General features: G+C 36.9%; 1 protein-coding gene across 1 annotated transcript in view; it reads left to right on the top strand.

Annotated features, from left to right (window-relative positions):
• Ascc1 (activating signal cointegrator 1 complex subunit 1) overlaps positions 1–14,865 on the top strand; it is a 94,202-nt gene that overhangs the window by 31,771 nt on the left and 47,566 nt on the right. The window contains exons 6-7 of the mRNA XM_077105512.1: positions 3,073–3,209; positions 12,517–12,636. Of these exons, the coding sequence (XP_076961627.1) occupies positions 3,073–3,209; positions 12,517–12,636 (257 nt within the window). The remainder of the gene's footprint in view (positions 1–3,072; positions 3,210–12,516; positions 12,637–14,865) is intronic.

The raw sequence follows: 14,865 nt of genomic DNA, 5'->3' as shown, positions 1-14,865 counted from the left end.
TGTGACCTAGCAGTTCCACTCCTGGGTGCGAGCCTGAAGAACTTGAAAATATTTGTCAATGCAGATAGTTGTACACACGTGTTCATAGCAGCACTATTTATAATAGCCAAAAGGTGCAATATCCCAAATTTACAAACAAATAGTGGTATATACGTAACACTAGCATATTATTCAACCCTGGAAAGAAATGAAATACTTTAACATAGTTACAATGTGGATCTACCTGGAAAACATCATGCTAAATAAAAGAAGCTAGTCACAAAGATCACATATTGTATGATCTCCCCACCCCCCACACCCCTGGCTTTTTTTGCTATATTCAGAATAGGCAAATCCAGAGAGACAGAAAGCAAATTAGTGGTTACTGGGGATGGGGAATGGAGAGGGATTATTTACTTAGTGGATACAGAATGTTTTGATGGGTGATAAAAAGCTTTTTATTTATTTGAAACTAAAGAAGAACTGGGGGTTATGTAACATTGTGAATTTTTTGAACACTACTCAGTTATACACTTTAAAGTGGTTAATTGGGTGTTAAACAAATTGTACCTCAGTAAAAAAAAAACAAAAGATACATGAGGTGTACTTGTCTTTTCTACTTCCTAGAGGCAAAGTTATTAAAGGACAGGGAATGACAATGCCAGGAAAAGATGACCATGTTTGATGTGCCAATTCCATTATCTAAATATTTCTCCAAATTCATTTTTCACTCATCTTTTTGCCTGGTAGAATTTATTCTTTGTTTTTTTTTTTGTGTGTGTGTGTTTGTTTGTTTGTGGTGTAAGGCATCAAACCCAGGGTCTCAATCTACCACTGAGCTATGTCCTGAGCCCTCAGAATTTATTTTCAGTACAAAGTATTATACCTGAAAATACTGTAATATCTACTAAAAAATGAAATAGTCCTTTTTTTTTTTTTAATAAAAAGTATGTTACTCTTTGGGGGCACCCATTAAAAAGGTCCACTTGCTCTGATACTAATAAAGCTGGTAAGGACCAAAAGATATTCTTAAACCTACATTTAGACGGTGTTTTGTTTTTCCTGGGCCAAGCCAATTTATCAGGCTAGTGTTTCCTTATTTATTTGTTTAGGGTGCTGGGAACTAAACTGAGGGCCTTGCACACACACTAGTAAAAATCTACCATGGAGCAACATGTCTAGTCTCTGAGCACTTTTTTCTCTCCAGTACTGGGGATTGGACTTGGGTGCTTTACCACTGGGTTACACCCCACCCTAGCCATTCCTATTTTTTCTTTTAGGGTGGGGTCTTGCTAAGTTTCTGAGGCTGGCCCGGCAATTGTGATCCATCTGCTTTAACCTGCCAAGTAGCTATGATTACAGGTGTGTACCACCATATCTGGCTCTTAAGTACTTTTTTATTGAGGTGAAATTCACATAACATTGAATTAACCATTTTAAAGTAAACAGTTCAGTGGCGTTTAGTACATTTATGTTGTGTAACTATTAGCTCTGTATTGTTCCATAACATTTTTATCACCTCAAAAGGAAATCCCATATCTGTTAAGCATTTGCTCCCTAATCACCTGGTCTCTAGAAACCACCCATTTGTGTCCTGTCTCTGTGTATACCTCTCGTAGATATTTCATGTAAATGGAGTAATACAACATGTGTTCTGTTATGCCTGGCTTCTTTCATTTAACATCACGTTTTCAAGGTTTATTCATATTGTAGCATGGTATCAGTACTTCACTCCTATTTATAGCTGAATAATAATCTATTATAAACAATTTGTTCATCCATTAATTTGCTGATGTACATTTGGACTGTTTCCCACTTTTAGCCACGTGAATAGAGCTTCTGGGAACATGCTTGTACGTGTGTTTGAGTTTCTTTTTCATTTCTTTTTGGGCACATACCTAGGAGTAGAATTGCTGGGTCCTGTGGTAACTCTGTGAACTTTTTGAGTAACTGCCCAAGTGTTTTTCACAGTGACTGAATCATTTTCCTTTCTCGCATTGTATTTGGGTTTCAATTTCTGCACATCCTTGCCAGCAGTTGTTTTTTTCCCCATTATTTTGAGTATAGCCAGCCTAGTTGGTATGAATTAGTACCTCATTGTGGTTTTGATTTGCGTTTTCCTAAATGACTAGTGATGTTGAACATCTTCATGTGCTTTTTAGCCATTTGTAATATGTATTTATTTATCTATATTGTTACTTTCTTGAGAGTATCTGTTGATGCACAGTTTTTTTAAAAAAAAATATTTATTTTTTTAGTTGGGCACAATACCTTTATTTTATTTATTTTTATGTGGTGCTGAGAATCAAAACTAGGGAGGTGAGTGCTCTACCACTGAGCCATAACCCCAATCCTGATGCACATTTTTAATTTTGATGAAGTCAAATTTATCTCTTTTGTTGTATACTCTTTTGGTGTCATAGCTAAGAATCCATTGCCAAATTCAATGTTATAAAAATTTAGTTTTATTTTTTTCCTAAGAGAAACTTTAGCTTTAGCTTTAGTAATTTTAGGTCATTGATCCATTTTGAATTAATTTTTCTGTATAGTAGGGGTCTACTTTCACTCTTTTCCATGTGGATATTCACTTGTCCAAGCATCATTTGTTAAAGAGACTGTTCTTTCCCCATCGAATGGTCTTGCCACCTTATTGAAAATGAGTTGGTCATATTTGTATGGGTTTATTTCTGAGGTCTCAATTCTGTTCTAGCCATTTATTTTTTATTTTTTTCTTTGAGGTATTGGGGATTGAACCCAGTGGTGCTCTACCACTGAGCCACATCCGTACCCCTTTTATTATTTTTTTTTTAAATTTTTTTAATATGGACACAATATCTTTATTTTATTTATTTTTATGTGGTGCTGAGGATTGAACCCGGTGCCTCACATGTGTGAGGCAAGCACTGTGTTGCTGAGCTATAACCCCAGTCCTCCTAGCCCTTTTATTTTGAGACCGTCTTGCTCTATTGCTGGGGCTGGCCTTGAATGTACCTCAGCCTCCTGAGTAACTGGGATTCCAGGTTGTGCTACTACATCTGGCACCATTTACTTTTGTATAAGCTGAATTTCTTGTTTTTATCCCTATGATTATAGGATCGTGGGGTTGATAGCTCCATTTTCCAGAATCCCAAGAAACTTCACCTAACTATTGGGATGTTGGTGCTTTTGAGTGAGCAAGAGATCCAGCAGACATGTGAGATGCTACAGCGCTGTAAGGAGGAGTTTATTAAGTGAGTGATCTGCAAGAGTGGGGAAGGGTGGTAAACCTGGGTTGGCTTCTTTTTGGTATTACAGACTTGTTTTTGGACTAGATGACATAGGAACAAGGTTTGTCAGCTCACCCATTTGTGGCACTTAACATTGGACTATCTCCACAATGAGACATTACTACAAACTTAATGGCTTGAAAGCACACAAATTTATTATCTGTGTGTCAGAAAACCTTTTTGAGTTTCACTGGGCTGAATGATGGTGTTGACAGGGTTGTAGTTCTTTCTGGAGACTGTAGGTAATAATCTATTTCTTTGCCTTTAAAGGTCAGCTTCCAGAGGCTGCCCGCCATCCTTGGCTAGTGGTCCCTTTTTTTCATCTTCAACTTCAGTAGCCTTGCATCTCTCTGACCCTTCTGTTGTCAAATCTCTCTCTGTGGCCACAGCAGGTTGTTGGCTTTAAGAACTCGTGCAATTTGATGAAACCCACCTAGGTAATCCAGGCTGATCACCCATATCAAGCTCCGTAGCCTGAATCACATCTGTAAGATATTTATGGTAGTATATTTACAAATTACAGAGAATAGATGTGGGCATCTGTGGAGGGTTGTTATTTATTCTGCCTACCACATTAGCTCAAACAGTACAGTAGCATTCTCTAGAAAAGTCTTTACTGTACTTCATAATACTTTCTTTTCTTCCTTTTTTTCTCCCCTTGATACCAGGGATTGAATCCAGGGGTGCTGTATCACTAAGCTACATCCCCAGTCTTGTATTTTTTGTTTAGAGATAGAATCTTGGTAAGTTGCTGAGGCTGACTTGAAACTTGCTGTCCTCCTGCCTCGGCATTCCTAGAATTATAAGTGTGTGGAACCATGCCTGGCTTCTTTTTATTATTTTTTGAGACAGTGTCTTATTGTGTTACCTAAAAAGGTCTCAAACTCCCAAACCTCAAACCTCCTTTCTGAGCCTCCCGAGTAGCTGAAATTGCAGGCATGCACCACTGTGCCTGGCTCCTCAGTAGGCCCTCCCAGTTTTCTTTTTTTTAAATATTTTTATTTTTTTAGTTTTTGTTATACGATGACAGTAGGATGTATTTTGGCAGAATATACATTTATAATTAGTTTCTATATAGATTTCCACTCTTTTGGTCCTATATGACGTGGAGTTATCCTAGTGTATATACAAATACAAGACTAGGACAGTTATGTCCAGTTAATTCTACTTTCCTGTTCCTCTCCCCACTCCCTTTCCTTTATCTCCCTTTGGCTAGTCCAGTGGATTTCTGTTATTCCCGTCTCTTACATCTCTTGTTTTGTGTTAGCATCCACAAATCAGAGAGAACATTCACTCTTTGGTGTTTTGGGATTGGCTTATTTCACTTAGTATGACATTTTCCAGTTCTATCCATTTACCAGCAAATGCTGTAATTTCATTCTTTTTTATGGCTGAGTAATATTCCATTGTGTATATATACCACATTTTTTTTAAAATCTATTCATTTGTTGAAGGATACCTAGGTTATTCCCATAGCTTCGCTATTGTGAGTTGATCTGCTATAAACATGGATATGGCTGTATCACTGTAAAGTTTGAAGTCCTTTGGTATAGACTGAAGAGTGGGATAACTGGGTCAAATGGTGGTTCTATTACAAGTTTTCTGAGGAATCTCCATACTGCTTTCCAGAGTGGTTACACCAATTTGCTGTCCCACCAACAATGTATGAGAGTACCTTTCTCCCCGTATCCTCTCCACACATTTTCTTCTTTTTCTATTTTTTTGGGGGTGAGGGGTAGTGGGGATTGAACCCAGGGGTGCTTAACCACTAAACCACATCTCCAGCTTTTTTTATTTTTCGTTTTGAGACAGGGTTTCACTAAGTTGCTTAGGGCCTCGCTAAGTTACTGAGGCTGACTTTGAACTTGAGATTCTTCTCTCCTCAGCCTCTCCACTCACTGGGATTACAGGCATGTGCCACCATGCCTGGCTTTCTTCCTTTTTTAAAAGATGGAATCTGGTTATGTTGCCCAGGCTGGCCACAAATTCCTGGGCTAAAGTGACCCTTTTGCTTCAGCCTTTGAAGTAGATCAGACTACAAGTTGCACCACTGCATCTGGTCATTTTTCATTTTTTGAATTTCAAGTAATTTTATTTGAGTCAGCAAGGATATAAAATTGTTCAAGCAATTTGCTTTGATTCATGCAAAATTCTGGGGACAAAATTGTTCTTTTTCATACATGTGTAAAAATTTAATTTACACATATATCTGATGTCACAGCTTTTTTTCAGAGAACATTCTCTTCCCCTCTCACTTCACTCCTTTTATTTAAGATGGAAGAAGAAGAGAAATTTAAAAGCTGACTTACTCAAGTAGATTTTAAAAATTTCATGATTATGTGTAGGTCTCACACTTTTCTAACATGATCTTGTAGAAATGACTTAAACTGTCTTGTTCTTCACTCATGATAGACATATCTGTTTTTTTCACTATTTTGCCTAAAATTCAAAATATTTTGGTGTTCATCATTAGGTGTTTGCAGTTGTGGTACAAAATAAACTTCATGCTGTGTTTTGCAAAGCAGGACAGTTTTACCTGGTTGAAGTTCTAATACTTTAAAATATTCCCAGTTCAATTTTTTAAAATTGAAAGCAGTTGTATTTTCTTGTCTGTCATTGGGATAATCCTGCTAAGAAAAATATTAAAAGTAGATAAAATATTTTTTAGAGAGGAATTTGCTCTTCTTACCTTATGAAAATCAGGTCACAGGTTTTAATCACTGAAGGTTTATCCTAAGCTAGGTGAAGCTTTAGCTGAGTTTCTCCCTTTTGTATTTCTTAGCGCCTTTTGTGACTAAATGCCAAATCTGAGCCTTTAAGCATGTCAAAATTGGTGTGCATGAGGAATAAAGAGCAATCTTAATAGTTCCTAAGAATTTCTGACATGACAGGATAAAAACAGTAATTGTAGTTTTTCAAATTCAGCAAAGCTTTTGAAATAGGACAAAGTTACCCTGCCAAAAATCTGCGGTGCCTGCAAAAATTTGTTTGAAGATGCACTTTTCAAAAAGCTGGAAAGCTTTGAAACCAGAAAGTAAAATAAAACAGCCGTCTCTAACACTCTTTTTCTACCTTCCCCCTGCCAAATGTACTTGTTTAAAAAGTGTATAGTACAAAATTATTCTGAGAAAGAAGATGAGAATTAGAATTGGTTGTGGGAATGTTTAGAAGTCTTGTTTCCCTAAATGGAAGAGATATCTCCTTGAAGATAAAAATATTTGCATTTCTCAAATTACTGGAGATGTTGAACATTTTTTCTTATATTTTTTGACCATTTATATTTCTTCTGTGAAGTACCTGTTCAGTTCCTTTGCCCATTTATTGATTGGGTTATTTTATTTTTATTTTTTTGCGTTATATTTTTTTGAGTTCTTTATATTTCCTGGAGATGATGCTTTATCTGAGGTACAGGTGGCAAAGATTTTTACCCATTCTGTAGGCTCTTTCTTCATGCTCTTGATTGTTTACTGTGAAGAAGCTTTTTAGTTTGATGCCACCCCATTTATTGATTATCAATTTCACTTCTTGCACTTTAGGAGTCTTATTAAAGAAGTCAGTTCCTGAGCCAGTGTGCTGGAGTACTGTGCCTACCTTCTCTTCTGGTATGTGCAGGGTCTCTGGTCTAAGACCTAGGTCCTTGATCCTCTTTGAGCTGAGTTTTGTGCAGGGTTGAGATAGGGGTTAAATTTCATTCTACTACATATGGATTTCCAGTTTTGCCAGCATCATTTGTTGAAGAGGCTATCTGTTCTCCAATGTACATTATTGGTGCCTTTGTTTAGTATGAGGTAACTGTATTTTTGTGGGTTTGTGTCTTCTGTTCCATTCCAGTGGTCTTCTTGCCTGTTTTGGTCCCAATACCATGCTGGTTTTGTTACTGTAGCACTATTATATAATTTTAGGTCTTTGTTTTTTTCACTAAGGATTGTTTGGCTATTCTGGGCCTCTTGGTTTTAGCAATTAGAGAAATGAAAATTAAAACTACACTGAGATTTCATTTGACTCCAGTCAGAATGACAATTATCAAGAATACAAACAGCAATAAATGTTGGTGAGGATGTGGGGAAAAAGGTACACTTATACATTGCTCGTGGGACTGCAAATTCATGTAGCCATTCTGGAAAGCAGTATGGAGATTCCTCAAAAAATTAGAAATGGAACCACCATTTGCATTTCTCAAATTACTGGAGATGTTCAACATTTTTTCATAATTTTTTGGCCATTTATATTTCTTCTGTGAAGCACCTGTTCAGTTCCTTTGCTCACTTATTGATTGGGTTATTTGATTTATTTGGTGTTATATTTTTTGAGTTCTTCATATTTCCTGGTATACATCCCAAGGAGTTAAAAAAAATCAACATACTACAGTGACATAGCCACATCAATGTTTATAGCAGCTCAATTCACGATAGCTAAGTTATGGAACCAACCTAGGTGCCCTTCAACAGATGAATAAATAAAATGTGATATGTAAGCACAGTGGAATATTACTCAGCCATAAAGAAGAATAACTTTATGGCATTTGCCAGCAATGATCTGGAGACTGTCATACTAAATGAAGTAAGCCAGTCCCCAAAAACCAAAGGTCGAATGTTTTCTCAAGTAGGTGAAAGCTAACCCACAATAAGGGGGGACTGTGAGGGAAAGAATAGAAATGCAGTAGATTAGACAGTGGGGAATGGGGGGGAAAGGGAGGGGATAAGCAAAGGAAAGCCATTGGAATGAATCTGACTTAGTTTTCCCATGTATATATATGAAAACAACACAGTGAATGCCACCACCATGTACATCCATAAGAATGGGACTCTAAATTGGGCTCCCGCACATGCCTTTAATCCCAGTGGCTCCCGAGGCTGAGACAGGAGGATTGTGAGTTCAAAGCCAGCGTCAGCAATGGTGAGGCACTAAGCAACTCAGTGAGACCCTGTCTCTAAATAAAATACAAAATAGGGCTGGGGATGTGGCTCAGTGGTCGAGTGTCCCTGAGTTCAATCCCTGGTACCAAAAAAAAAGATATATTCCATGCTTATATAATCATACCAAAATGAATTCATATATAACTAAAAAGAACCAATAAAAAATAAATAAAAAGTACTTTTATTAAAGCCCTGGTAAGTAAATAATTTCATCTGACTTTTTTCCCTTTATTCTTGCTCTTTGACCTTAATATTTTCACTTAGTATATTTAGAAAAAATATCAGTACATAATGCCATTTCTAAGCTGCACACTTTATAATGCAAAGATTCCCCAATTTAACTGTGAAAAGGAAAACATTGAAACTAAATAGACTAGTGCATAATTTGCTGTAGCTTAATATTATGGCATTTTAAATTGGAGTATTAAAATAAATGTGACTTATATTGGAATTTGAGTACAACTACTGTGCTATCTAGGTATTTTAAAGAAATGGGTAGTTAGCTGTATATGTTTAAATTGGGGGCAGTAGCTTTTAAATTTAAAGGATGCTATCTAAGCAGGAACAGGATTTTCATTTCAGTTGTTAGGCTAAAGGCTCATGTAGCTATATAGATTTTGAATGAATTATTCAGTGTTTAGCAAAGCTGAAGCTTTAAATGTGTCCCTTGTGACTTTTCTTTGTGAGCTGTGGGATGGAAACAGCACAGTAGCTCTGAGTATATAGCTTGACACATGTGTAGCACACTTCTTTTAGCTCCTTTGTCACCCTACTTGTGCCTGAGTGTTCTCTAATAGGCCTTGAGTCCAACCATATAAGTTTAAAAGAGACAAGAAAGAGGAGAAAAGAGAAGTTATATGAACAAATGTGAATTCATGATTATTATTTTTAAAAATATTTTTTAGTTGTCAGTGGACCTTTATTTATAGGCTGTGTTGAGAATTAAACCCAGTGCCTCACACATGCTAGGTAAGCCTCTATTACTGAGCCACAACCCCAGCCCTCCATTTTGTTTGCTTATTTTTATGTGGTGCTGAGGATCAAACCCAGTGCCTTACATGTGTGAGGCAAGCACTCGCCACTGAGCCCCAGCCCCAGCCCCTAAATTCATGATTATTACCTCAGGTGTCATTCAGTTGAAAACTTGAATAGTTTGGCCACAAGACAAAGAACATTTGTCAGGCAAACCATTGGGTTTCTCTCCTGCTCTTTCATGTTCTTGATATGTCTTAGGAGTAGGGTGCAGGAGTTTTTGGTTCTTCTCTAAAGCAGGAGGCTTTGGATCCTGCTTGTTTATAGTGAGGACATATACACAAAGGAATTGTTAAAGTCAAGGGAAGGGCAATGTAGCTCAGGTGTGCTTAGCATGTCTAAAGACCTAGGTTCAGTTCCCAGCTAACTTCTTTTTTTTTTTCAAATATATTTTTTAAGAGAAAGGGAGAGAGAAAGAGAGAGAGAGAGTGAGAGTGAGAGAGAGAGAGAGAGAGAGAGAGAGAGATATGGAATTTTTAAAAATATTTATTGTTTAGTTTTCAGCAGACACACATATTTATTTTATTTGTATGTGGTGCTGAGGATCGAACCCAGGGCCACGGGCATGCCAGGCAAGCGCACTACCTCTTGAGCCACATCCCCAGCCCCCAGCTAACTTCTTTTAGCTCCTAAAAACCAAAAACCAGCCAGTCAACCAACCAACCATCAAAAATAGGTAAAATCAGAGAGGTCAGAAACTGTAAGGATAGAATTGGTGGAAAATTCTACCTGAAAATCAAGGTAAGATAGTAATTGTATTTACTCAAACTAAATTTAGTCTACTCAAACTGAATTTTAAAAAGAAACACTGATTTTGTTATAGTTGTTACCAGATAAAAAGCAGTATAACAATTTTGTAGAACAATTCAACTTCAGGGCTGCAGAAGCCCAGAGTACAGTTTACTGACCCAAAAAGAAAGAACTTGGAGGATTCGACAGAAAGGATTTGGATATTTTATTACTCAGGAGCTCTTAGCAGCAGGAGGCCAGTGTACAATGTGGGCTGCACATTTAACAGCAGGAGGAATAGATAGAGGACAGATTAGGTGCCAGCTGAACATTTGGAACTCTTCAGAGTTCACGACTTTACTTCACACCCAAGGTTGTTCTGCTTTGATTCTCACCTAAAGATTGGAGACAAGGGAGGTGGTCAGCTGGAACTCCTGGAAATTGAAGATATAACATTAAATATAATATAATTAAAAACATTTTAGTGAGAAACTGAATGTTATGGTACTTTTTGGTGATCTAACTATGCAGGGTTAGAGTTTCAAAAACATAAGTGAAGCTGGAATCCCATGGCATGTGCTTGTGATCTCAGATTTTCAGGAGGATTGCTTTTAGTCCTGGAGTTTAGGTCCAACAAGACTTTAGCTCTTAAAAAAAAATGGTGTGTGTGTGTATTGGAATGGAGATGTACTGTATTATTGATGGTCTGAGATGAGCTTGGCTTGTGTTTTGAAGTACCCAGCTTCATACATACCTATAATCTCAGCTACTTGGAAGGCTGAGGTAGGAGGATTGCAAGTTTGAGGCCAGCCTCAGCAACTTAGTGAGACCTTGTCTCAAAATAAATAAAAAGGGATGGGAAGGTAGCTCAGTGGTAGGTAGCCCCTGGTTGAACCCTAGTACAAAAACAAAAACAAACAAACAAACAAAATCTGGTTACAAGATACAAATGATCAAGGCCATAAAATTTCTCTTAATCAGTTATCTGCCTATAATAGTTGAGTTATTTAATTTACTGAAAAAATTTCTGTCTCACAGTAACCTGGCCTTAAAGTTTCAAGTGAATCCTTACCCAAATTAGGATGCATGGGCTGCAGAGAGCATCCCTATGTCCTGGATTCAGTATCAAGAGAACTTTTTAGTGTTTTAGAATTGTCTTTTGATGGATCCTAACATCCTTTTGTCTTTGAAGCTAGTACCACTTTCTTTTTTGAGTCGGGATCTCTGTGTTGTCCACGGTAGCTTCAAACTTGCTATCTTCTTGCCTCAGCCTCCCAAGAAGCTGGGATTATAAGTGTGCACCTGTGCACATCCACTGCTCAAAACACATTTTTTCCTATAAGTACATTCTTTTCAAAATTGACCAGATTGGGCTGGGGCTGCGGCTCAGTGGCAGAGTGCTTAACTTGCACATGTGGGGCACTGGGTTTGATCCTCAGCACCACATAAAAATAAATAAATAAAATAAAGGTATTGGGTTCATCTGTAACTAAAAATAGTTTTAAAAAATTGACCAGATCACCTTCCCTCTTGATGGGAGAATTTTCATTTCATGTATTTATTAAGCACCTGTTTCATGGAAGGCATTATGCCAGGAATAGGGGGATACGGGGATGGACAAGATGGGGACTAGGGGGGAAGCTCTGAGGTGATTTTTAGTTAGGTTTCAATTTGGCACACAAGGGCTTTTCTGCTGAATTCTATGCCTGTTTATGGAATCTTGGAAGAAAATAGGATGGTGGGGTTTTATATAACTTAAGATGAATACATGTTAATTTTTGGAAAGCTAAAAATTATAAACAACAGTAAAACATCACTTTTATCTTACCGTCTAGTAAGATTGTCTAGTAGCGTCTGTTTTTGGGTGAAATGGAGTTTTCCAGGTGTGCTCCCGATGGTCCTTTGTTTCTAGAGCTCCCTTTTTTAGGGTCTCTCTGTTTTCTCTAGCCTTTTGCTTCATTTTTACTAGCCATTGGTGATCTTTATCTTGGAACCATTATTTTGTCAGGGATTGCAAATGGCTATTTCCCAGTCTTGTTATTCCTTCTGCATTTATTGGAATTCTTTTGTAAAGGAAAACTTTGGTCATCAGCTCTGGTTGATTTTATAGCTGAATTCATAGAATGTTTCCTAGAATGGGCTCCTAGAAATGGAATTGCTTTAGCAAAGGTTTTCTATTCTTGAAGGCTTTTCATAAATATTGCTGCACTGCTTCTAGAGATATGATGTCAGTTTACACACTCCCATGGTTACATGAGTAAAGGGTTGTTTGTAAATTGGAGAAATCATGGAGAGAGATGCACCCCTAAGAGATGGGCCAACACAGTAAATGTCTCTGCCACTCAGAGCTGCCATCCCTTGGTCTTTTCCCTTGAAGAGTGCTAAAAAATGGAAATTGGGATAAGTATAGGGGATACTGGAAATGCTTTCCTCTGTTTTCTAGTTGTATGCATTTATTTTGAAAGTAGAAGGACAATTAGATAATATCAATAGGAAAAAAGAGAGATTTTATTGTAATATTGGACTTTATTAACTGTTTCAAAGTATAATAGCCCTCTTAGCTGAAACATTTATAACTCTAATTTTTTTTTCAGTGATATTTCTGGGGGCAAACCCTTGGAAGTAGAGATGGCCGGAATAGAATACATGAATGATGATCCTGGCATGGTGGATGTTCTTTATGCCAAAGTCCATATGAAAGATGGCTCCAACAGGTATATTTTTGGAATATTTATTTATTTCAATTGAGAGGTACCTAAATGCATCCCTGGAAGATCATTTGTTTTGACTCTTCCTTTTTTAGGATCTAATGTACTATTTTCAGGAGTATTGCAATTCCTCGTCCTCCTCAGTAAGCTAACATCTTATATGTTATTTGAATAGTGTGTGTTGGTAGTAAGTCAAATTTTTGTGGAACTCAGGGCTTTCTTTGTTTTTTCCAGAATAATAGGCAGGAAGGATGGCCTTTTGGGATGGGCGTTTCAGGTATGACGCAATGCAGATGTAGTGAATACCAGCACAAAATGGGATGAAAGTTTTATCAGTATCACATGATTATTAAGATTAAATTAGTCTATAGAAAGTGTTTAAGACAGTGTTTAGTGCATGCCAACATTATCAAAACATTGAAAAATGTTTACTAGGGGCTGAGGATGTGGCTCAAGCGATAGTGCGCTCGCCTGGCATGCGTGCGGCCCGGGTTCGATCCTCAGCACCACATACAAACAAAGATGTTGTGTCTGCCGAAAACTAAAAAATAAATATTAAAATTCTCTCTCTTTCTCTCTCTCTCTCTCTCTCTCTCTCTCTCTCTCTCTCTCTCTCTCTCTCTCCATCTCTCACTCTCTTTAAAAATAAAAATGTTTACTGTTGTTAATTTTTGTTATTATCACGTGTAGGTTCTTCCTATGAATTCTGTTAGAAATCCAGACTATTCTGACTAGCTTAGGCATCCACAGCTGTTTCCAAAGGCATCACAGTATATTAGTTGATTCAAGGCCTTTGGTGAGCAGAGAAACCAACCTTGAATTGGAAGTTTGTTTTTGTGTGGTCTTTTCAGTTAGGGGAGGGTAGAAAATGGTTCACACTGAACCGGAAATCCTCTGGAGAAAATCTAGGTAGGCTCCCAAATTTATTTGCTTTCTTTTTAAAAAAATTTTTTTGAAATAAACTTTATAATTTATTTGTAAACACAATTTTCTGAAACCAAAATTACAAGCAGCTTACTGACATATGTACCTTAATCTGTTTGAATGCAGACCCAAAACATGTCCTTCCCCAGCCCTACACTGTGAAGTATAAATAGGGCTCTACCCTGTGACACAGAAGTTCTACTTAGTGTTGTTAATATTGAAAACTAAATATAATGGGCAAAGACTTTCTATTTTTCTAAGGAATCACTGAGTTCCAGAAACAAATATAACCACAAATGGCTCTTTGCTAAGGTGCCTTAGTATGACAGTGTTTTTAGTGAATTTGTGTAGATCTATCTGGCTTCCCAACTTCACGTGAAACTGATTTTCCATACCTAGTACATATGTGGGCAGATTGCTCTCTTCCTGAAAAACATTTACTATCGCCACTGTGTCCTTTCTGGAAAATTAATGCAAATGCATATTTTCCAATTTTTAAATTTTTTTTTTTTTAGTTATACATGAACACAATTTATTTATTTTGTTTACTTATTTTTATGTGGTGCTGAGGATCGAACCCAGTGCCTCACATGTGCAAGGCCAGTGCTCTACTACTGAGCCACAACCCCAGCCCTTCCAATTTTAATAATTACTATTTATCACACTATTATATGTCAGACCCATAATAAGTTCTTTACCACATTATTTAAAATCTTTTAACCACTTGATTTGTTAATTTGTAACTATGATATCTTTAAATACTTCATATTATAAGCATTTATTTTCTATTCCAGATTTTTATTTTGCATTTGCCTATTCTCTTAGAAATTTTGAAAGCTGAAATATTTTTGAGTTTTGTTTAACTGAGTCACTCTCTTATTCTTTGGACTGACTTTGATCTCTCAGTTTAAAGCCTGTGCACCTCTTCATCCTGAATTTGGTGATAAAATCACAGTGAGCATCATGGGCTTTTGTGTTATCATTTCATAGGTTAGGACATTTTGTAGCCTTTGAATCATTGTAGTAACATTCATTGCCCCCCATTTCAATTCAGTACAGAAAAACTCCAGTTTAGCTCTTAGATTTTAACTAGTTTTCTTTGCTATACCCTTTTATTTCAGATTCAATTTAGCATTTCCTTTAATATACTGACTCAGTTCTCTTTTAAATTGGGCGTTTTCCATTTTTAAGTGTTACCTAAAGATTGGTTTCTTTTTTTTTTAAAAGAAGTTTGTGACTCTCTATTCTCTACCTTGATTTTTTTTCTTGTTTTATAAATTTTTACATTGAAATCTCTCCTCCTCACAAACA

The sequence above is a fragment of the Callospermophilus lateralis genome, chromosome 15, assembly GCF_048772815.1.
Source record: "Callospermophilus lateralis isolate mCalLat2 chromosome 15, mCalLat2.hap1, whole genome shotgun sequence".
NCBI lineage: Eukaryota > Metazoa > Chordata > Mammalia > Rodentia > Sciuridae > Callospermophilus > Callospermophilus lateralis.
This window is presented reverse-complemented; position numbering and strand designations above follow the sequence as displayed.